General features: G+C 38.0%; 1 protein-coding gene across 1 annotated transcript in view; it reads right to left on the minus strand.

Annotated features, from left to right (window-relative positions):
• The window catches only part of LOC102939567 (desmoglein-1-beta), a 39,903-nt gene that overhangs the window by 11,066 nt on the left and 5,164 nt on the right, over positions 1 to 23,673 (minus strand). Inside the window, exons 2-12 of the mRNA XM_027821260.3 lie at positions 19,179 to 19,214; positions 18,620 to 18,748; positions 17,670 to 17,825; positions 17,341 to 17,488; positions 15,042 to 15,205; positions 14,615 to 14,749; positions 12,423 to 12,608; positions 10,549 to 10,820; positions 7,503 to 7,645; positions 5,692 to 5,913; positions 3,829 to 4,176 (exon numbers count right to left, since the gene is read on the minus strand). Of these exons, the coding sequence (XP_027677061.2) occupies positions 3,829 to 4,176; positions 5,692 to 5,913; positions 7,503 to 7,645; positions 10,549 to 10,820; positions 12,423 to 12,608; positions 14,615 to 14,749; positions 15,042 to 15,205; positions 17,341 to 17,488; positions 17,670 to 17,825; positions 18,620 to 18,748; positions 19,179 to 19,214 (1,939 nt within the window). The remainder of the gene's footprint in view (positions 1 to 3,828; positions 4,177 to 5,691; positions 5,914 to 7,502; positions 7,646 to 10,548; positions 10,821 to 12,422; positions 12,609 to 14,614; positions 14,750 to 15,041; positions 15,206 to 17,340; positions 17,489 to 17,669; positions 17,826 to 18,619; positions 18,749 to 19,178; positions 19,215 to 23,673) is intronic.

Below are 23,673 nucleotides of genomic sequence, written 5' to 3' on the forward strand. Positions count from 1 at the left end.
ACATGATCACATGCTATAGTTTCCAAAGGACCATGCCTCATTCACAGAACGGGCAGTTATCCAAAATTTGTTTTTATCCTTCTCTTTCAATATGTGGTCCAAAGCCTTATTTGCTGTACACCTGCAAACCCTGTACCAAATACCAAATAATTAATTTTCTCATGTGCACTTCTGTGGTGCTCTTACTATAGTATCTGAATGCACCACAAAGATTATGGAGAGGTGAAGCGGAAGTACTATCACCACTTTACAACTGGAAATACTAAGGCAGAGAGAATAAGGTCAAAATGTCCACTGCTTTTGGGTGCTCAACTTGAAGACCCCTCACACCTGATTTTTCAGAGTACTTAAAAATTGTTTATGTTCAAAGAATAGCGCCAATTGACCAGGATATAATCCACTTCTCCAGGGCAGCATTCAGCCATGAGGCCCTCTTTTCTCTTCTTGCAAGCTCCTGCGTCCTTCACTATATACCTTCCAACTTTTACAGTGCAAGAGCTCTACAGCTAAGAGACTCATTCATGACAGAACCCTGACAATTCTGTGCACTGAATAAGGCAGAAGTCCTGTTGATAAAGTAGTATGTGAACACGTAATTAAAGATTGTATCATAATGCATATGGACAAGAGGGCCAAATTAAATGTTCACAGGCAAACTTACTTGTGGCGTTTCCTAAAGTCTGAGTTTGACTTTGCAACCTTAACGTTCTTTTAAAGCAGTTTCTAAAATGTTATTGCCTAGGTTTTTAAAAAAGCAAACTGAAAAATTCCATCATGTGGAACCATATGGATCCCCACATGAGAAACCAATAAGGTAGAGACCTCTACCACTTTAGACCACAGCACATACCTCTACCACCTGAGATAACAAAGTCAGTGGTTGCAGTGGTAGGTTATCCACTATGTGGACCAGCCACTAGAAGGGGATGACACATACTTGCCAGTGGGTTTCACAGCTACTTGCTAGACACCATCTCGAGACTCAGGAATAATGGATTCAGTTCCAGGTTCTGGAGGGGAGTGTGCTCTAGTAGTTATAAACCCTTCTGCCCCTGTGGCTCCAACCTGTCCCCCCTCTTGCTCCAATTCACTTGGCACATGTCTCTGTCAATCTTTGCTCCTATATACTCCTGCCTCTCTCCTACTCTGTTCCTCTCCAGCTCCCTGTCTCCTGCCCCTCCCTCTCTGTTCATCCCTGCCTCCACGCCTCCTTCCGTCAGCCCCTTCTGAACCTATCCATCTCCACCCCTCAGCTCCTACCCCCACCTACTCCAGCTCCTTCCCCTCCCACTTTTCTCTTTCCCACTGCTCCTATTCTTCTTTTCTCCCCTCCATTGCGCCTCACCCCTCTACATTCCAGTCAGGTTGATTCCTCCTTTTCCTCTTTGTGGCCTGAGCACTAGCATGGGATCACCGAGAGCAGAGGAGAATTCCCGTGAAGCTGAACATAGTGGACTTCAGCTGCCAAGAAGTGCAACTGCAGGAAAAGTTCTGCTACAGCCTCTGAAGTCCTGGACTGAAACATGCCCCGCAGAGATGGAATCTGAAGAATGTAGCCACCAAACTCTTACAAGTCTCTACTGAGCATGTGAGAACTGTGATTTGGTCTGATTTTCATGGGGACAACAAAGCATGGAAATGCTAGAGCTTCTCAATCAAATAGTTATAAGAATATTTTAACATCTGCACAACAGTGTATTTCCCTTCACCTAATTCTCAGAAACAGCTGAACTGTTTTAGCTGAAACTTTCAACGACAACAAAAAGAAATCAGCCTGAGGCAGAAACCTGGCATGGAAAATTTCAGCCTGAACAGATTAAGTTTGGCAAAATTATAAGCATGGTCTTAAAATGGAAAGTGTCAGACTACCTTAACTATAGGTGTTTCTACGGTGGTTCTTAAACTTATAAATATCCTCTTCAGTGATTTGTATGTGAAATTTAGGCATTTGGGAAGACACATGAAAATTTCAAAACCTGGGGACCAAGATACATAAGACATACTAGGCTATTTGGACCCACATTTATGACCTTCTCTTCCATTTTTGGTTCCCATTGATTTGTCCTGGTGGCCTGATGTTTAAATAGGATGGTTTTCAACATGTTTTTATTGTGCTTTACTGAATTATTGTACCTCAAGAATCTTGGTGAGAGAACATTTTATAAATAAATTGATTATGCTGAAAACTACAAAAAGGAAAATACATTTCCTGGTTGGGAAATTGAATGTTTAGAGCCAAGGAACAGACAAGTTAGGGATGGGGGATTTCTTTGGCCATGACCTACAAATAAATAACCTGTCATTTCTGCTGACTTTAAGAGGAGTAGTAAAATGCAAGGGAGTGGGCTGTGGATTATACAAAATGCCTTACAACAATGGGCCAGTGCAGCAAGGTGATACATGCAGATCTGCCCACACATATCACATTACAGGATTAAGGCCATGGTTTACCCTAGCAGATATTGATTATAGAGGTGGTTTTCAAAGGCAAAAATGGGGCAGCTAGGTGCATAACTTTCACTGAAAGTCAATGGGTGCCTAACAGCTACTTGTATCTTTGAAAATCTTCACCTATTTTTATTTGCCCAATTGTAATCAAAGATTTAAAAATAAAGTACTAAAATGGGAAACAAATTAGATTCCTACAGTAGATGTAACCAATATTTGTGAATCAGGCCATTTCAAAATGTTGTCAGAAGGACATTCAGAATACTAGGTTTCAGAGTAACAGCCGTGTTAGTCTGTATTCGCAAAAAGAAAAGGAGGACTTGTGGCACCTTAGAGACTAACCAATTTATTTGAGCATGAGCTTTCGTGAGCTTCATGCATCCGATGAAGTGAGCTGTAACTCATGAAAGCTCATGCTCAAATAAATTGGTTAGTCTCTAAGGTGCCACAAGTCCTCCTTTTCTTTATTCAGAATACTAGAGAGTTTTTATGTGGTGAGAATAATTTCTTACATTGTCTTACATGACTCTGAAATACACTAGAACAAAGGGTTTTTTTATGGTTAAAGCTCTTCATTTCTGACCAGCATGTTAAGAGCGGTCATACTGCTGAAAATTGTCACCATATGTGATTCTGGCATTATGGGAGGTCATTTCTAAAGTTCATATACCATATTTACTGCTGAAACACGACAGTGTGGATGGATTCATTCTTTTCCTCCCCAGACCACAACTTCCATTGTTTGAAAAATGAGGACATATTTAAATGAGTGATGTATTCTAGTTGTTCTCACAGAAAATATTAATGTTCATCAACATAATGATCACCAGCTCAGAAATTGACTTCAACATTAGGGCCTTGATCTTGCTACCATTGAAGTTCATGACATTTTTTGTTCTGCCTTTACTGAAACCAGGATTGGGTTCGTATTTATTATTTTTTGGTTTATTTTCAGCTTAGCATGGACCACTCTTTTTAGAAATGTTTTGAAATAAGGAGGCTCATTTATGTTACTGAGATAAATGCAAGTTGTGGTAAAGTTTTAGAGCCCACTTTTGCCCAGATTTTACTGACTCTTGATCCTAACCTCTACACTTCTTTCTGATCCTGCCTAAATTCCCATTGACTTCAATGGGGGCAGCATAAGATCCTTATTATGATAAGGATAGTGATCTAGGAAAAAGCGATATATAAAAGGAGAGAAATAATAATTTCTGAATAAACTACATGCAAAAATTCATATTATTTACAGGATGCTTCTTTTTGTCCACAGAGATCCTCTGTGCCTCTATATTTTAATAAAAAAATGATTTTGGAAGAGTAAAACAGTACTCTTTGCATAGAGAGATCATTAAATAGCATACCTTATTGAATACTTACGCACAAATATTAAGCCTCCAAGAAACATCAGAGCAATAGCAGCACCACCAAGCGTAGTCGTTCCAGGGAACATTCTAACAGGATTAGTAAATGTAACATCAGTAGCAGATGTAACAGTACTACCAGTAGTTGCCTGGCGAACATCAATCGTCACACCCTTCGTAACTTTTTCGACAACAATTTTTTTTGTAGCACCAGTAATACATACTAGGAGGCTATCACAAAGACAGGCTTGCAAAGGAATTCTCTGTGGTCGTTCACATCTTCTGCCTTGGTTGTCTATCATATGGATATAGATGTCATAAATGAAAAACTCCATATTTTGAGTTCTCAGTTCTGCAGAGTAACCTTTTGAAAAAAAAAGAATAAAAGAATAATTTAAATTAAGAATTCTGCTTTAAATTTACTCTTTTCTAGACCTTTTGTGGCAATTCATTATTATGGTGTTTACAGTACAGAATATAAAGATTGAGAATAAGATGATACTCTCATGCTGAACCCGCCTGGGTTTCTGCCCTGGCTCTGTTGCTGATCTGCTCTGTGATATTGGGCAAGTCACTTCACTTGTCTGTGTTTAAATGGACAAGACAGACAAAGGGTAGAAGCGAAAGTAGACTAAGTTCTTTGGGACAATGATTACTCTTACTATGTATTTGTGTAATTCCTATTACCTTGAGCCCTAGATCCCAGTTGGGGTTCTGGGTGCTATTGTAATATAAATAAAATAATGTATATTCAATTCAAAATTTACACTGTGTTGTTTGGTGTAACATGGTGGCAGGTTCTCCTATGGACCCACCTTCTCGGCAGGTTTTGACTCTTTGGGAGATGCTTAGTGAACCTTCTTGACTATTGCGAGTGTGGTTTATTAACTCCACCCTGGATATAAAGGAGGTGGAGTTAATAACTCCACTGAATGAGAAATCTAGGGAGTTGGGCTGAGACATTCTATGAGAAGAAAAGCCAAGCCTGGAGAGTAAGCTTGGTGTGGAGATTATTCTGAAGTGACTTGTTTATAAACCCCCCCAAAAAAGGGGGTGATTTGACCCTATTCAAAATATGTGGACTTGTATTTACAGCATGGTTGGAACACCACTTGCTTACAGTCACTCTTTAAGTCATGTGATATTGTTTCCAGTCCCTGGCTGGATGTCTTACATAGCTAACTGAAAGAGTAATCTGTGACTATTACAATTTAAAATAGAATCTGAAAACCACACTATAATTTATGTAACTAATGTATTAAACTAATGTAAGGGACACTGCTTCCATTAAAGTCAGTGGCAAAAAACTTCAGGATTGTAGATTGTAATACAAATTGTATTTGCAATTCTAATATACTCATTTCATAAATCAAGTATTCTGTTTAGCAAGAAATTCATAGATAACATCATATAATTAATACATTTGGAATTTTCATGACATGTTCAAAACTCTTTGGGCAATTCACAAAACAAAATAATAACTAGATTAGCTTTAGACCTTCTTCAGCTATACACTCTATACACCATAATTGCAGTGCAGCAAAATAAAATCAAAAGCATAGCTGTCCCATGGAATCTTCATATAGGTTTACATTTTAAAGCTAATAATTTTAAATAAAATGCTAATAATGAGCCTCTTTCTCATCTTACACAGTTGAAAATCAGGAGCAACTCCAGTTAGTCAATGAACTATACCAATATAAAAACTATTCAAGTGAGTTCAGAATGAGGCCCAATAACTGTATTGTTCATCTTAATTTCTATTAGATGCTTGATTATCATTGTCATCAATCTTACAAATAAACAAGCAAGCAAGAAAACCTTAAATGAGTTTTTATTTCTATGACTTACTATGTTATAAAAATTTAACTTTACTCACCATCTATTGGGCTAATACTCCATGAACTTCTTGCAGGCTGATTAACTAAGATAAATGTAAAGGGAGGACTATATAGACCACCATCCAGATCTTCTGCGGTGATAATAACTGTTGGAGAACTCATACATACTTTTCTCATTTCAGTATGAAGAATTGGACAGTTATAGTAGGAATCGTCAACTGTAAGCACAATGGTACCAGTGGAAGTTTTTGCAGGAACATCTGTCAACAATAATTGGTGTTAAAGAAGTATTCAAGGGGTTGTACATTTTCTTAAAATTTCTTACAGTTACAATTCAAGAATCAAATTTCTAACTGAACCCAAGCCTAACTTTATTTGTTCACACATTGATGGTGTGCTAATTAAAGTGAAGGGGTTCAAATTTGCTCTCAGGTTACTCAGGTGTAAATCCAGAGTAACACCATTGACTTCAACTGATTTAGCACCCATTAAAGTCTCTATGAAATCAATGGGGCTAGTTGCATGAATAAGTAAAGATTTGAAGGAATGGACGTCACTTTGGACTTCCATGGATGTAAGTGAAAACAGAATTTGGCTTCACAACTAAAGGTGGTTGAATAATGGAGAAAAAATTATGTGCATTTGTTTCTGATTATTTTTTTTAATTATGGGAAATTTTCAAAATTTTTCCAACTCATTGTTCACAACTGAGAAACACAGGCCACATTAATATCCCAAATCAAACTTATTTTGCAACTATTTGCTCCAGAAGCTAGAGCTTTGGACTGTTCAGTAGTATATTTGGAAGACATATCCCCATTTTTGATGGCAGTGCTTTGTAATTAGAATCCTTGCTGGTTCTAAATCTTAAAATGATGGTGATTATCATTTATTATTTCAGAGCTATCAAAACACTCAAATCCTCCATGTCTTCAAAAGTGGCAGCCATAAGAATAAATAGCACTCTAGTCTTTGGGTGCAGTACTAGCTGAGTTTAGAAGGCCTGAGCTCAGGACTACCTAAGGTTAATTGATTCATATGTGTTAGTCACACCTGATTTCAACTAACACTGGAGGGAAGGAAACTAGTTACATAATTTTTAGAACATCCTACACCTGCTAATCTTACTCATGTGTGATCCCATTGAAGATACTCCAGTGAATAACGGTTTGCAGAATCAGACCTATATTAGGGCTAGTCAAAAATTTTCCATCTAAACTGATTTTCAGTGGCTAATTTGGTTTTCAGCTAAAGAGTGGCTGCTTTCTGTGCAAAAATCTCAATTTTTCATTAAATATTTCAGCCAAAAACTGAAAACTTTTGGCTGAAAATGAGAGTTGCAGTGCCTTGGGGGAGTTGTAGTTTGCTCCTCATGCCCCATTCTTCTCTATGGGAGGGAATACCCAGCTGGATGACATCTCCCTCAATGCATCAGAGCCAGAGACTCCATGATGGTCAGCTTCTCCTCGTCAACAAGGAAAGTATGATGCATTTTGGGAGATGTAGTCCAGTTGAGGATCCCAGCCCATACAGGGGAATAAGGGACATAAGGAACAAACCTCAATTCCCATCAAATATGAAACCTCCCATTTTTGGCTGAATTATTTTGGCTTTCCAGTTTCTGTTGAAAAATCAAAATTTTTCTTGAAAATTTTTGATGAAAATTACAGTTCTTTTCATTTTTTGTTGAAGATTTCCCTGTGAAAACACTTGACTTTGGGCCAGCTCCATCTTATACTTTTTGTTCAGAGAAATAGCCACTTTAATAGGATAGGAGACCAGTATTATTAGGGCCAGGACAGTTCTATAAATAAATACAAAATGACAAAGGGTAAATCTATTTTCTTACCTCTTGTAATAGCCAGCAACTCTGCTTTGTACATCCCGTTGACTATATAGGATGACTCTCGATCAATAATTTTCTTCAAAGTGATTTCAGCAGTTCTGGAGTTGACGCTGAACCAGGCAGCTGGATCACGTCCCATTATATATCTGTTTTTGGTTTACAAAAACTGCTCAGGATTCTGTTTAATGTAAAGTACTACAAACATGAAAGTACCAGATACTCAGCTGGTATAAATTAGCGTAGTTTCATTGGCTTCAATGGACATACAGCAATTTCCATCAGCTGAGGATGTGGCCTCAAATTTTGTTTTTATGAGAAAATTATTAATTTAACAGTTATACTGAAATAAAGTTTAATGTGTTGGAGAAATACAAATATACTAACAGGTTTTATAGACTATGATGTTGCATAAGAGTACAATGTTCATTACAGCTTTAAAATATATCTTACAGCAGCCTTCACACTACCTTTCCTTTATCCAGTATAATTAGCATGATAGAAAATCGGCCATATAATACAAGGATAATTCTATTCAGGAGATCTGGTGATATTTTAAACCTTGCAAGCAGACCTCATAAAATTTGTCACCAGAATCCCCTAGTACAAGCTCATTACACTGTAATATACTGCTATGTATTTGTTAATTTTAAAATAATATTTGTCACTTTAAGATACTTCCATGTACACTAAAGTCCGAGTTCTATAGTCCTTAATTAGGTAAATATACCATTGGCTTCAAAAGGAGATTTGCCCGAATAATACCTGAGTATGGATTGAAGGATTTGGCCCTCTGTTTCCCCAGATCTATGCTGTTGTTAACATGATATCCCAGTCTAATAGTAACGTAGGGCCTAATTCTGCAAACCCTTCCTAACACCAGTGAGTACCACTGAAATCCCATTGAACAGGCCTCTAGTAATATGATATGACATCATATAGTTATATGACTTTGTATGTTATTGTCTGTTCTATGGAAAATTTCCAAACTCTCTCTCTCTTTCTTCCTATATATGGAAGTTTGTATGTATTTAGGTAAATATATAGGCACTAGGAACTAATCCTGCTCCTATGGAAATCATCTGCAAATTATCCTGTTGATATTCTCTATGTACAGACAGACACAAAGTGAAATAAATTGCAAAATTACCACTGATTTCAACAGGAATAAATTATAGGTAGGGTGACCAGCTGTCCCAATTTTAAAGGGACAGTCCTGTTTTTGGGGACTTTTCTTATATAGGCACCTATTACCCCCCATCCCCTGTCCCATTTTTTCACAGTTGCTATCTGGTCACCCTAATTATAGGATGAGCTGGTAGCGACTTCTATATTTAAGGTTTCAGAGTAGCAGCCGTGTTAGTCTGTATTCGCAAAAAGAAAAGGAGTACTTGTGGCACCTTAGAGACTAACAAATTTATTTGAGCATAAGCTTTCGTGAGCTACAGCTCACTTCATCGGATGCATTCCTTTTCTATATTTAAGCTACTCTTACTTTCTATTATAAAAAATGATTGTGATTTAAAAAAATGTCATCTTCTTCTTCTTATTGAGAAACTAACACCTACATTGTTTGCAGCAGACCTTTCAAATTTGGCTGGGAGAAACCCTTCCAAGCTAGATGAGAGACTTTCATTGTCTAATTAATTTCTATTCAGGTTCAGCTCAGTTATAAACTGTTAGGCGCTAGCATTTCCCCCCTCTTGCATTTAAGTCTCAGGAAAATTTGGGCAGCTTCGCAAAATAACATGTAACTAAACATGAATGTTCTAAAGAGCTGGGCCCTTGCTGCCACCAAAGCAGTGCACTGAGAATGCCTGGCAGCCGCCAAAGAACAGGGAAGTAGGGAGAACACCTGGCATGGGCTCCCCTCTACCAAATTCCCCACTTCATGCTCCAGACCTAGCACATGTCCTAGTAGCCCTTCTCGTGGCACAGAAAGGGGAAGGTGCCCCTCACTTCCCAGGAAGTGTGAGAAAAATTTGGGCTGGGCTTCCCATTACCACTCCTCAGACCCAGGGCATATAATCAATAGTACATTCTTGGGACAAGCCTTTTCCTTCTGTAGTTTAAGTAGTAGAATTCTGTGCTGCAGAGATAAAAATCTAAGGTTCACCTGCTGATGATACTTGAGGGGACGTGGATAGTTGCAATTGTACACAGAATAGAATTTATTTTTATATTTTTCTAAAAAGGAAATTATAAAAAAGCCTCTTTTTTAAAAGAGAGTTATTTAGATTGCAAAATCAAACACTCAAAAGTTAGGAGATGCCAGATTCATGGTTGCCTGTGCAAACTTATTTGACCCCATTTGTGCATATGTGTTATGATATAGTTTTTAAAGACATGACCTCATACTATTTTTTCCCATAAGACTCCAGCCTCCTTCAGTGAATAGACTGGATGCACCAGGTACTAGAATTAAGGATTCCTGGGTGATCATAACACCTACATTTTCTAACTTTCGAGTGCTTGACTTCGCAGAATGTATGTTCTTTTAATGTAGTTTTTTGAATGTAATATATTATAAATCCTCAAAGGACAAACAATTGGATCAGACCAGATAATCTCATGTGACTAAAACCGATTTAGCACCATTGCTTTCCTAGCAGCTAATATTCATTAGGACCAGCCAGCTAGACATTGGCTGGGCAAGGTCCCATACTCATGAAACTATTTGAATTGTCTTTGGCAATACAGAGATGTGATGAATACAAAACTGTCTCTTTGGAATATACATTGCTGTGTAATGTCTTTTAGAAATGAAGAGACAATACTGTTGCTGACTTTCCTATATGCTTCATTTAAAATGTATCTGTTACCATTTAGGATGAAACATTTTCAAATTATTTAAATGGTTATTTATTGCTTTATTTAGTTAGTTTTTGAAATCTTTCTTGTTTTGAAATGTGCATCCATGCCAGGCTCTGATTCTGTTCCATGGTCTGGAATAGAGGATTCCTCCTCTCCCTGGGTATTCAAGTGCCCACATTATTATTCAGGCTGGATGCTGGGAGAGGATGTTGCTCACAGAGAGTAAAGACAGTCTTACCTGACATTTGATGCAATTTTTCCAGTTTCCTCATCAGTGGCTGTATATACTCCAACAACGTAATTAGACATGGCAGCTGTTGATAAGCTTTCTGGCAGTAAAAAGCTCATTGAAGATGGACTAAAGCTTGGTGGTTCAATCACATTGTTTACATTTATTATTAAGGGTGTTCCAGTAACTTGATACTGAGAAACAATTGAATGATGGAATGCAGCTTTGTTTCTAACACCAAAACTCAGTGGATAACTTTGCAAGTATTCATAATTCAGTGGCTAAAAATGTTAGAAACAAAGAAATAGGAACTTAGTCAAATCCATAAACACTCAGTGCATTCATTAATTTTAGATGAATGAACAACCCCTCTAATCCCAGTGGATACTCTCTTACTGCCGTTAGAAAGGGATGTCCTTTGACTGGACAGCAGGGAACAAGAGAAGTCCAAAACACATGCATGACAAAGATGGGGGCTGCCCCCTTTGGTTCTTTGCAAAGGTGGTTGGGGCCAGCTGATTCACTGCTGTGTGGCCCCTTTTGTCTATTGAAGCAAGCCCAGGATTTTTGAAAGCCACTTACCCTCCAGCTGGGAAGGTATTTTGAGTCAGGGCTGTCTGGGGGAGATCTGCAAAAGGGACTACAGCTAGGAAGCCATTAAAGTTAAAGCTGAGCAGGATCCCAGGACCAGATGCCTGTCCTGCTGAACTCAAACTACACCAGAACACAACTCCTAGTAAAGCTTAGGAATCCAACAGGGTAGACACAATCCCAGCTGCAGCACTCCAAAGATGTCAACAGGAGCAGCCAGGCTGCTTGCCTCATCGCTACCAGCTTGCCCCAGCTCCACTACACTAGAACTCTTACACTGTGAAGGAGGGAGTTGGAGTATACCTGTCCTGTACAGCTCCTAAATGTTATGAGACTGGGGGCTCCGATCCAGCAGACTTAGCCGGGGCAGGAACTCCTCTTCAAGTCTCTTTCTGCAGCTGATATTTTTCTTTGGCCTCCTTGCTATTCTAGTTCTTTCTATACTACTCCTCCAAGCCTCTGGTCGGGTCTTTTATGTGCCACAGAAAAGAGATTTATGTAGCTGCTTTACAAAAGGGGAGGATTATGTGAGTATTTGCATAGTCACATAATCACATAGTACATGGGGCTTTGCTCAGAAAACTATTATTCTATGTATCACTCTAAATTTAGTTTTCTAATTCTAAAACCAAAATATTTATGCTCCTATAGAGCATAGATAAGTCATATGCTTTAAGACAAAGCACGTATAACTATTAATAGGGGGAACCTAAAGAAAAAAAATCCATATGCTATGCTTAATCAAAGTTACATTAAGCTGAAAAAAGCCAAGAAATATAAAGTTAAAATTGACATCCCTTTTTTACTCTTTGTTTTTGCCACAGTGGCAGGAAGGAATGTTAGCGTTAACTTTTATTTTCTTTGCTCTTGCCAATGTGTATTGCTATATGAATAGCATATAGTGGCTATGTAAACCACAGCTCTGGTAAGGAACATGAATAGGGGCATCAAAAGCAAACTACCTGCACAGTGTAAAGACAAGGAGAATACAGTCATTGGCACTATAGGGAGTGTCCTGATGAGAGGCTCTCTCATGGAGGCATAACATGCGCATCCCTTGCCCAGGGTTGCCAGTCAGTGTGAGATGGTTGTGGGACCATAGCCCCTTCCCCAGTTAGGCTCTTTGAAGAAAACATCCAGCTCCACTCTCAGCATAGGATTCTCTTGCATCTTATACACAGGGAGTGCATGATTTGGGGTTCCCTTGCATTTATATACCCCAGCATCTGGCCCTTAATGATATAGAAATGTCATTTTAAAATCTGTGAATTATAATACTTATACATCCTTACCTTAATAACCCTCAGAATACCCTCATTAGTTGCTGGATCTGTTACGAATTCAAAGCAGTTGTCTTCATTGCCAGATATAAAGAAAAATTCTGCCAACCAGTTGTCCGAATACTGTTCATCAGCATCTATAGCTTGTATCCGTAGCAGTTCTGAACTGAGTGAATTTTCCACAATATTTGCTGAATACTAGAATGACAAATGCACACAAGCACTGAAAAGATATTTTGTAATGAAGAAGCACTATAGAGAAGCATATGTTGGTTTTACATTTCTTCACAATCAATACTAGTTGTGAAAATATCATGTGCCCCACATAGGGTGTGGTTCTGATTGCTGATTCAAATGTGTGTATTGCCTCAGATGTCTGTGAAATCATCCTGGGTGAAGTCAATGGGTGTTTTCCATGAGTAAGGACTGAAACAATCCTGCAGATGGACCAAATTTGTCCTCCACTTCATAAGTATGAACAACCACTGTAGCTGGTTTCATGAGATGCAAAAGGAACCTGTGTATTTGTCATCAGAATTGTGTGTGTAGACCAGAGGCACTGACTTTTGTTTTTGCCAGTGGGTGCTTTTGAAGAGGTGTGTGTGTTTGGGGGGGGCACTCTGCAAATTTTGGGGGTGAGGCTATTTTCAGAATATTTATACGCTTCTTTCATATTCTAGTTATTTAATGACAGGTTTCAGAGTAGCAGCTGTGTTAGTCTGTATTCGCAAAAAGAACAGGAGTACTTGTGGCACCTTAGAGACTAACAAATTTATTTGAGCATAAGCTTTCGTGAGCTACAGCTCACTTCATCGGATGCATTTAATTATTAGTTATTTAATGTATCTTTACATGTATTGGTATCTTTACTATTTTAATAATGATTCAATTGTTAGGAACTACATAATTACATTATCATGAATTACAGTGTATTAAGATCATTGCAATCACCTATAAGCTGTCTTCACTAACAGTTTAAAGACATTATGTCTCACTGTAGCTTTCTGGATGAAACTGTCAGCAGTCTTATTTACATCTAGGTTCCCTGGTATTATTTTGATACACGTTAAGGACAGCTACATTATTCGGTTGCATCTGTCCCACTGATGACTGGAGATAATTTTTAAGTCTTCTGAAGCAGGAGAATGAGTATTCCACAGTTCAGGATGATACAGGCACAGTGAGAAGGATTCTTATGAATTTGCAGTACTCTGGAAACACATGGCTGCTACTCTGAAAAAAGTGCTTCCAGAGTACTGCAAATGACTCCAAGATGCTTATGCCCAAATAAATTTGTTAGTCTCTAAGGTGCCACAAGGACCTCATTAGTCCCCTGATACAGACTAACACGGCTACCACTCTGAAAGCTTTCTTGATGGGTAACAGCTAAATTAGACACCATCCTTTTGTAGGTATAGTTGGGATTATATTTTGCCAGGTGTATTACTTTGCATCTATCATTGAATTTCATCTGCCATTTTGTTGCCAAGTCACCCAGTTTTGTGAGATTCCTTTGTAACTCTTTGCAATCTGTTTTGGATTTAACTATCTTGAATAATTTTGTATCATCTGCAAACTTTGCCACCTCACTGTTTACCCCTTTTTGAAGATCATTTATGAATATGTTGAACAGCACTGATCCCAGACCAGTACAAGCCCCTGGGTGGGGGGGGGGGGGAGTGGAGGGAAGTACCTATATTTACTTCTCTCCATTCTGAAAATGGACCATTTATTCCTACCCTTTGTTTTCTATCTTTTAACTGGAGTGCCTGGGAATGCTTTCAGGATCATCTAACGATTCTTAATGTAATTTAATGACAAGCCTTTTGTTATCTTAATCACCCTGCTTCTGTTTATAAACAAACTCTCTTGCTGCAAGGGCAGAAGTTGTTAGCAGCACAGAACTCACCACATTCCATACTCAAGCTCTGACTCCTGGGTGCTGAGCACCCACTATTTTTTCCCCTTGGGTGCTTGACCCAGGAGCACCCATGGAGTTGGTGCCTATGCTGTAGACCATGGGCCAGGTTGTGGAATGCTTACCTATGTTCGTGAACACTTGGTCATGTGAATAGTACCTTTTTGATAGGACTATTCACAGGAGCAAGTTCTCCCCAGAAGGAGTAAGGGCTTCACTGGTTATCTCTGTGATGTTAGGGCACAGAAATGTTAGTGATGCTACTTTTGATGGGAAAAAAACTTACTGAAGTCTGTGAAAGAGTTGGGAAATTGTCGTTGACATCAATAACTTTAATAGCACAATTACAAAGGGAGGAGATTCCATCAGCAGCTCCATCGCGGTCTGAGGCTTTCACAACAAGAGAGTAGCTGCTATGTTGCTAAATTGGAAAGAAAAATGAACACATTATTTACACGTAAAAACATAAAAACGTAATGAATAGTAATTTCTTGCTGCTCTTTTCAAATACACCAATTTATTATAGATACAAATATTTGCTATAATACAGTAAAAAACCCATAATGTATCTATGTATTATAAAAAATAAAGCCTTTTCAATCTTCTATTTCACTTTTGTAACACTAAATACATTACTCTCTCTCTCTTTCTCTCTCTCTCTCACACACACACACTTTCTTTCAGACTGAATATTAACATACTGAAGTTTTTACCTCTCTGTCAAGGAAATTTGCTATATGAACTTCTCCAGTATGTTTATTTAGAATAAACATTGATGCACCTGCAGGTTCCTGACTCTCTATCTTGTAGGCAATTTTGGAATTCAAGTGATTTGGTTCATCTGCATCCGTGGCAATTATTTTCATCACCAGAGTAGCTAGGAATTAAGACAATATCACTTAAATTGGCATAAGAGCCCTATTTTGTTAATTTAAACTACTCAGCAAGACAAGCAGGCAAAAAAACAAGAATAAAAAAGGAATAAAAACAACATAAAAAAAAGAATTATATTACCTATAAGGAGCTATGTTTAGTTTCATTTACTAAGAAAATAATAGAAAGTACTTAATTTAGTAAAAGGGTGGCTGTACTTATTCCAAGTGAAATCTATAGTTTTGTGATCATTAACATTATTTACGCTCCATGGAAGTGGTTATCATGATGTGATAAGCAGGGGTTTGGAAACTTATATCATCAGTGAATTTTTAAAAAGGTAAAATCAGGATCGTAAACTATTTATGATATTAAGTGATTTTTATTTAAAGATGAAGAGATATGTTAGCAACCCTAGTATTTTGAAATGCTAGCAAATAATCTCACAATAAATTAAGTATTGTGTTGTTTGTTGCAGATGATATACTGCACATATAATCACACTATATTTTTAAAATTGCACTCTGATCTCACATATACATGTAGGCTGCATAAACATTGATGTAAGTTTAGAATAACATAGTAACAACAAATTCAAAGTTTGTTTTAATGAAATCATGAAAATCAGACTTCACCCTGGGGTTTTTTGGAGAACATCTTCATATTCAGTAGTTTATGTTGATGCCTTCCTGGAATTTTGTATATGCATTTTACTTTGCCGTATTAATTACACCAAAATATGCTTCCATATTTGAATCTATCAAATGAGTTAATTTTATTCACAAGGCTTTAAACTGGACAGCTGGGTTTTAAGTTTCCTTAGGATAAAATTTTGCCTTTACTTTCAATGGTTAAAGTAGATGAACTTTGAAATTCTACGACCTGAGTTATGCAGGAAGTCAGACTAAATGATCACAATGGTTCATTCCGGCCTTTAAAAAAATTATGAATACATGACAGGAAGTAGGGGGAGTTCACTGATTTTGTGGCTGTATGTTATCATGGTTGTTGATATCATATGGTTAAACAAATTGCATCATTTTGTTGAGGAAAAGAATGGGGGCATTTGAAAGGAATCCATGTCCCTAAGCAGGCCTATAGCACATAGTGTGGAACTGTGAAGGGGAATAACCACTTTGCTCTCAACCATCCTCTCCACCCACTCAAGGATTGCCAGGAGGGGAAACGGAACTGACAGAGCCATTAAGTGTCCCCTACTTTCCTGCTTGGTGCATGGTACACACATGGCAATATGTCCCTTTTTCATAGGAGGGAAGAGAATGCGGGAAGAAGCAGACTCTCCCCCTTTCATTTATTGACTTCCAGGGCTTGACTTCACTGCCTTGTGTTAGAATATGACTTGTGAAGAGTTGAGCTAAGTAAATGATGTTTCCCATAACATTGGGATCAATATAGACAAGGACAAGTTGTGGTCAACATTGAATCAGCTACTTATGGCTAAACCAGGTCACAGTAATCAATTACTTTTAAAAAAATGCTTTCTTAAAAAAGCATTACAAATTAAGACCACGTGGAGTAACTTGCAGGATTAGGGCCTAACAGAAAAAAGTTTCTGAATTCTTCTAATATAAAAGTTGGATATATAATATAAGTGTCCATAATTTAAAAAGCAGTAAGTGGTTTTCATCAGATTGGTTTTAAGACACAATATGGGCTATCACAAAGTTAGGGCTTTGAACTTTCAAATGTATAGTCATGTGAGTAATCTTTATAGTCCCATTCAGTTCAATGATACTAATGATGTGTGCAAAGATTATTCATGTAAGTAAGGTCAGTAGGAATTCTCTTGGTAGTAAGCCCTGTGCTTAGGAGGAAGGGTTTGCTGTATTAGGACTTTACTTTGCAGTTGCCAATGTCAGCCACATTTTTAGTTATACAAACACATTTTCAGATTAAGACGTACGAGGAAAAGGGTATTATATTTACCCTCAGAAACAAGTAATCAAACTTAAAAAGAAAAAAAAAGAACCCATTTCCCTAAAAATTTCTAAATGTGAAAAGAATTACTTTGAGAACATTATGAGCAGATGAAAAAAAGCAAGGTAATTGTCTTGCAGTCGCCTCTATTGCTATGGCGACTGACAATTGCTGTAATATGTACACAGAATAGTTACTTACTCTCCATAGAGCTTTCTTCAATAGATCCCATAAATGTAGCTTGTGAAAATATCGGAGCATTGTCATTTATATCCAGAACTCTGACTCGAAGTTCAAGAGGCGGTTCTAACTCTATACCAGTAAGTGCATGTTTAGCAAAGCAGCGAATCTGGATAAAGAGGGTTACAAATATATAATAATTGAAAAGAAGAAGAAACAAACTCAAATTTTGAAAATAATTATGAATTGAAACTTCCCTTCCCTCTCTGTCAGCATTCATCAAAAGAAGGCATCAAGTAAAAAAGAAAGGAGAATATACTGTGCTAATAACTGGATTGTACAACACTTACAACAAATACTGGGGTCAACTCTCGATCAACTATTGATGTTATATTAATTTCTCCAGTTCTTGAATTAATAATAAAGATCCCATAAGGTGGCTGATCAATCCCTATTCCAGAGATGCTGTATACAATTGGCTGTTTTTCTTCACAATCTGATCGAATCTACAATAATAGACAAATGGAAAATATTATGTTTATTACAGTTTACTGAGAACACAAGTGATGGTTTCTCCCCTCAAAAAATCATACAGAATTCTCAGTTACTCTCCTCTTACTCTCCTCCCGGGCCCCGCAGACTGCATTATGCCAGAATTCTCTTTAACATGGTGGGCTGGATGTAGCCCCTGAGAGAGCTTTCCAGTGCTGCTCTTTCAGGATATGTCTACACTGCAATTAAACACCCATGGCTGGTCTGTGTAAGCTGACTCAGACTTGTGGGGATTGGGCTGCGGGGCTATAAAAGTGCACTGTAAACGTTTGGGCTTGGGCTGGAGCCTGGGCTCTGGGAGCCTCCTGCTCTTCTGCCCCATTGCCTCCCTGCACACTAGTCAGACACCATCCCAATCCTTGCTCTCAGGGATTCCTCAAGGTGGGTGGGGAAAGAGAGCGCCATTATGAAGTGATAGTGTAGCTGGCATCAGACAGAATCTGTGCTGCACTTCTCAAAAAATGGAGCAGCATTCATGCTCCACTTGTGCTCTAGGAGGCCAACCGTACTGCCCCAAGAACACTCAGTACCACAATCTAGCCCACAGCTTTCTGATCTTATGTGGGTATTGTTATTGCAGTAAAACCAGCAGCTCTAGAGCTCCTTCCCTCTCTTATTCTGCCTTTTTTCTTTTGGACATTCTAGGCAAAATCTATATTTGAAGGTCTCCACCAATTAGCTCAGTTAGGTCTCTAGCTTTATCAGTTTTTCTTTGCAACATACTTTCTAATCAATAAACAACACTTACTTTGGCAATTGGATTCCTCCTTGAATTATCTTCTCCTTCCCTACAAGCTGCAGCAAATTTAACCCATTCCCGTTTTTGCCTTCTGAAGGTTTTCCAACGCGCCACACCATTTTCATTCCATTCTTTCACCTTATGTAGAAAGAGTTCCAGTGTCACGATGACAAGCAGTCTGAATACAGTTGTAATGAATATAGACTGGCAGGATTTTAACAGTGTAAGGTACGGAAGACAGTAGATAGTAAACAGTATGAACATTAGTATAGACTAATGGTCTGTTTATAAAGCTTCTAGTCCCAGAGCCTAAGCCTGCACATCCTTACTCTTGCAAGTTCTTGCTCATGTGAGTAGTCCGCTGACTTCAATAAGACTAGGAGTTTGCAGGACCAGATCTCTTTCCTTAGCAGGTCACATTTACGTATTTTTTTCAAGTTGTATGGTTCAAAAATATCTTAGCTTACAAAAACCTTTCAATTCTTTATTTCATTTTTAATGACAGTTACATTTTTCATTGTTCAGAAAATCTGCTCTTTAATAATAACTATTTTAATAAATATATTACCTCTACGTGAAATCCAGTGCTGAAATCCAAGAATACCTGCAAATACAGTAATACAGTTAGTTGAATACAAAGGTTGGGTATCTTTCACTGACAAATCTAAGAAAAATGTACTGAGCCATATTCAGCACTCAATCTGTGTGTTCCATACAAGGAGTTCTGCGTGTGACACGAGTAGATATATCCTGAAAGGAGCTGCACAGATGATGAAATTCTTCTTGTCGATAAAAAGCCTGAGTAATCTGGCTTTAAGTGGGTAAAATGTGGGATTGAGAGAGCAAAACCCAGTCCCTACATGCCATTAGGGCACGGGGCTGCAGCAATGCCCCCTCCCTCATGTGCTACCCTAGCACATCCATGACTCTTTGTGAGGAGGCTGTAGAATTGCTATCAATGCTTGGGCATTCCCCTGACACGTGCCCCCTCTCCAGCCTGCTACCATCACTGCTTTCTGTGCCTCTTCTGTACAGCTTCTATGTGGGGCTTAAATGGTATGGAGGGCTTTGTGTTAGCCCTCATATCAGTGTGACTTTACCCAGATTTCTTTTCAAGTCTGGGATTAAAGGAGCAATTTCACAATAGATAACTTATGAGCATGTGTTAAATGGTTTGATCACAACTAGTAATAATTTCAGAATGTAAACACTCCAGTTAAGAACTGTGATGTAGCCACAGAAGCTATATAACCAATGGTGTAACACTGCTCCCATTTCAGTCAATGGGAGATTTGCCATTTACTTCAGCTGGAACAGGCACTTCAGTGGGGCTATTTGCCTGGATAAGGTGAGCAGAATTTTGTCCTAATGCTACAAACAATGTTCTGGGCTTAGTTTTTTGTTGAAAAAAATAATCAAAGGAACACAAAGCAAAGAGGAACAAAGAAATTAAATTGATCAGAAGAACGGGTGCTAGTGCCATCATTTCTTATCAGAGAATAATAAGAAAAAGCAAAAGCTAGTTTATTCCATCCTTCAAAAAGGGAACTGCTCGGCAAAGGCTCTTTCTGTAAAATTAAAAATTAAGAGCCAAGTATGGCTTATTTGCTGTATGGGAAATAAGTCATTTCAATAAATCATGGTGATTTTGGGGGGGAACAGGAGGAAGATAGTTCAATGCACTTTTTTCCCTTTACTAAGCAAGATGTTCTGATAAAATCAAAAGCAAAGGTCAAGCATTTCACTGATTTACACCCTGTATAAAATCATTGACATCTCTGGGTCATGTGGGGGTAAATCATTATAGGACTTGCCTGATGTACTAAGACTCCCTCTTCCTGATGCATCAATTTGCATTCCCCAGCCTTAAATCCACCACACATATAAAACATATAACACAACGGTTGATCTTTTCCATTTCTTTACATCTTTATTTCAGTCCTCTACCTAACTTAATTACTCACCAATGTTTATATATTAAAATAATTTGGGGTTATATATATGTTTATATATCAAAACAATAACTGTTCTGTCAAATACTAATCATGTCAAATATATAGCAAAATACTTTTTACACATTGTGTAGGTTAGACATAACATTTCTTCTAGAAATAGGACAATACCAGCTTTTTAGTATCTAAAATAAGAAGAGTTTTCAACATTGTAATAACTGACTTATAAATAGGCACAAATGGAGCTGCCCAGTGATCTAGACTTGGTAAAATGGGCTACTAAGAAATATGATACATAAACTTTAGTTTACAATAAAAACAAGGAGCTGACAATCTTAATGTTCTCAATAATTCATTACATAACAGGGACAGTGAGAACTATTTGTAGAAAACACAGGACTGAGTAATGGAGACCTGTGTTCCAGTCCTGACATTACTACGGTCTTGTATGACTTTGAACAAGTCACTTACGGTTCCATCTTGCATAGGTCGACATTAAGGTTGTGAGAAAGAGGTGCTGAGACATCATGAGAGCTGCTAAGGATACTCGCCTGATTGCTATTGAAATTAGCTGGGCAAGTAGTATAGAACTGGGCTGTTAGGGCCAGATCCTACCTCCATTGAAGTCAAAGACATTCACTGATTTCACTGGAAGTGCAAGTGAATCCTTTAAAGGCTGCCAACAATTTTATATTTAGAAAAAAATATGAAAATCTGTTCTTCCTCTACTTACCTTCTAAGACCCTGAGACCAGGGATCAGTGTTTTCCTTGCAACAACTGATCACAACACAAACATCTAAAACTGAGTATTGTGTTCTGCTTTAGCATTGCTGATGTCTTCAACTCCTGATGCTGTGGCACAGATTCCTAAGCTTTATCCCTGGCAGGTAAGTGAAGGATAAACTATTTTTCAAACATTTTTTTAGAAAATGTAATTTATATTTCATAATTGTCTGTTCATAATTTAGAATCCTAATATATTTTTAAATTAAAAAATTGAAACAACTTCTTTAAATGTGCATAAACAAAATTAAATAAAATATTATCTGGCCTGATCTGATTCTGTGAGAGTGGGTTTCTTAAAGAAAGGATTACAAGACAAGGTCCCAGATTTTTTTTAGAGAGATTTATTGGTGTAAAGGCTGCAATTGTTCTTACTAGATTCATTCCAAAGTTCACGCCTAGACCAATATACTGGCTTGGTTTAAGTATAGGGGGATAGACTCTGCACCACGCTTCATGTGAGAAGTTCTTACTTATATGGATGTTTCCATTAAGTCAAAGACATTAAGTTCTGGATGGAAAGCCCAGGGAAGTAAATGGAAAGATTCCCATTGAGTTTAGTGGGCTTTGGATCAAGCCCTAACTGAGTAAGGAAATTACTCATGTCAGTAAAGATTGCAGGATCAGATCCAATATGAAGTTGCTTTGAGATGAGAAAAAGCTCAGGAGGAAAGAGCCATTTTTTAAAATGCAACTTAGTTTAGCTAACTATACTCTTAAATATAGTATACAAGTGCAATTTGTACAGTAAAATTATCAGTTCACAGTATCAGTTATGGATTTATGCCCTGATCCTTCATCTCTTTCATGAGAAAGGAATTCTAATGCGAGTGTTACAGGATCGGGCCTGATTTCCATTTGGTATTGAAAAGGCACACCAATGGTGAGTGGCTCAATGGGGTTGTGAACTTTCTCTTTTCTCACCATCCTTGGCTATCTTTTATAGCCTTCTCTTTCCTGAAGCCCTGCTATTAAGCCCGTTTCTCAGTGTACATATGTACTACTGTGCAGTAAGCCACCACAGTTTCATTTGCTCTGCATTTTAAACAAATGAATATTATTCCAAGAGTTGTGGAAGATAAATAATAGTAGTTGTCACAGAAGTTACTATGTAGCCCATGGTAATTTTAACTCATGCATCCTTCCTGTAAACATTTTTCTTCAATGATTTCCTGAATGAGTATATTGTCAGAAGCTAGTCACTTAATACCGCTTGCTTTATTTTTTTTTAAAATCACTTATTTCCAATGAGGTTCACAAATGGCAGTTTTGCCCCCTGGGCTCTAATTAGCCATATTGTGAACTGTTTATGCACATTGGTGACCAGTTACAAAAGTACTAGGACTGCAAGTAATCCCACTGAAATCAGTGGGACTGCCTGTGTGACCGCATACCACTGAGTAAGGTTGTATAGTCTGGCCCCAATTTATTAGTGCAAGATGAAGAGAATTGATTATTGGTCAGATTTTGCCACCTGAATTTAAGCTGAGTAACACCTTGAAATCAAGGAGACTACTCACAGAATAAGGTACTATTCACTTTGAGGTAGGGGGGCAGAATCTGGACCTAAATAGGCAAGAAGAATATTCCTTCTGAAAGGATAACTATAAATGTGGATTGGCTCTTTAGAAAGAAAGAGCTGTGGGCATGTTGGGCTAGAAGCTTTAGCCTCGCTTTTAATCTAAAAATGTACATACAGGTGACAATATAAACATTCAGCTATGGAATGGGATTTGAGTTCAGGCACAATTATTACCCACTTAGAGAGAGAAGGAGAGGATACTCTACCTACAAAGGGCTGCAGTCAGCCTGACAGGTACAAGCCTGCTTTGATGTCAATGCAGAGCTGACCCAACTCAGGGAGAGCATGAAGCAAATTACACCCACCACCGGGAAGGGGGCATGAGGAAAAACCCTGCAAAACATTACACTGATTCAGTGCCTTTTAGCATTTGCTTCCTTTGGCAGAGCTCCTGTGCATTGTCTTTGGGAATTAAAATGGAACACTAAGAGACAGTGCTGGTAGCCTCACTGCTTCCTCTTTCTTAGGATGAAATCTGCTCTGGCATGCAAGCAACCTTTTTGGCCCAGGAACATGTACAAGAATTAGAGAATCTTGCCCAGTGTCTGTATTAATTGGTGTATATTATAAGACACAACATTGTAACTTATGTTCCATATTTTGACATACTCTAAGATATTCATTAGAATTCCTGTCTTGAAAATGTATAATCACAAAGTTGTGTTAAGGATATAGTATTACCACTGCACAATAACTGTGCTAGTAAAGAACCCTTAAGTACTAATCTTTAAGGTTATGAATATTC

This window comes from Chelonia mydas, chromosome 2 (assembly GCF_015237465.2).
Source record: "Chelonia mydas isolate rCheMyd1 chromosome 2, rCheMyd1.pri.v2, whole genome shotgun sequence".
NCBI lineage: Eukaryota > Metazoa > Chordata > Testudines > Cheloniidae > Chelonia > Chelonia mydas.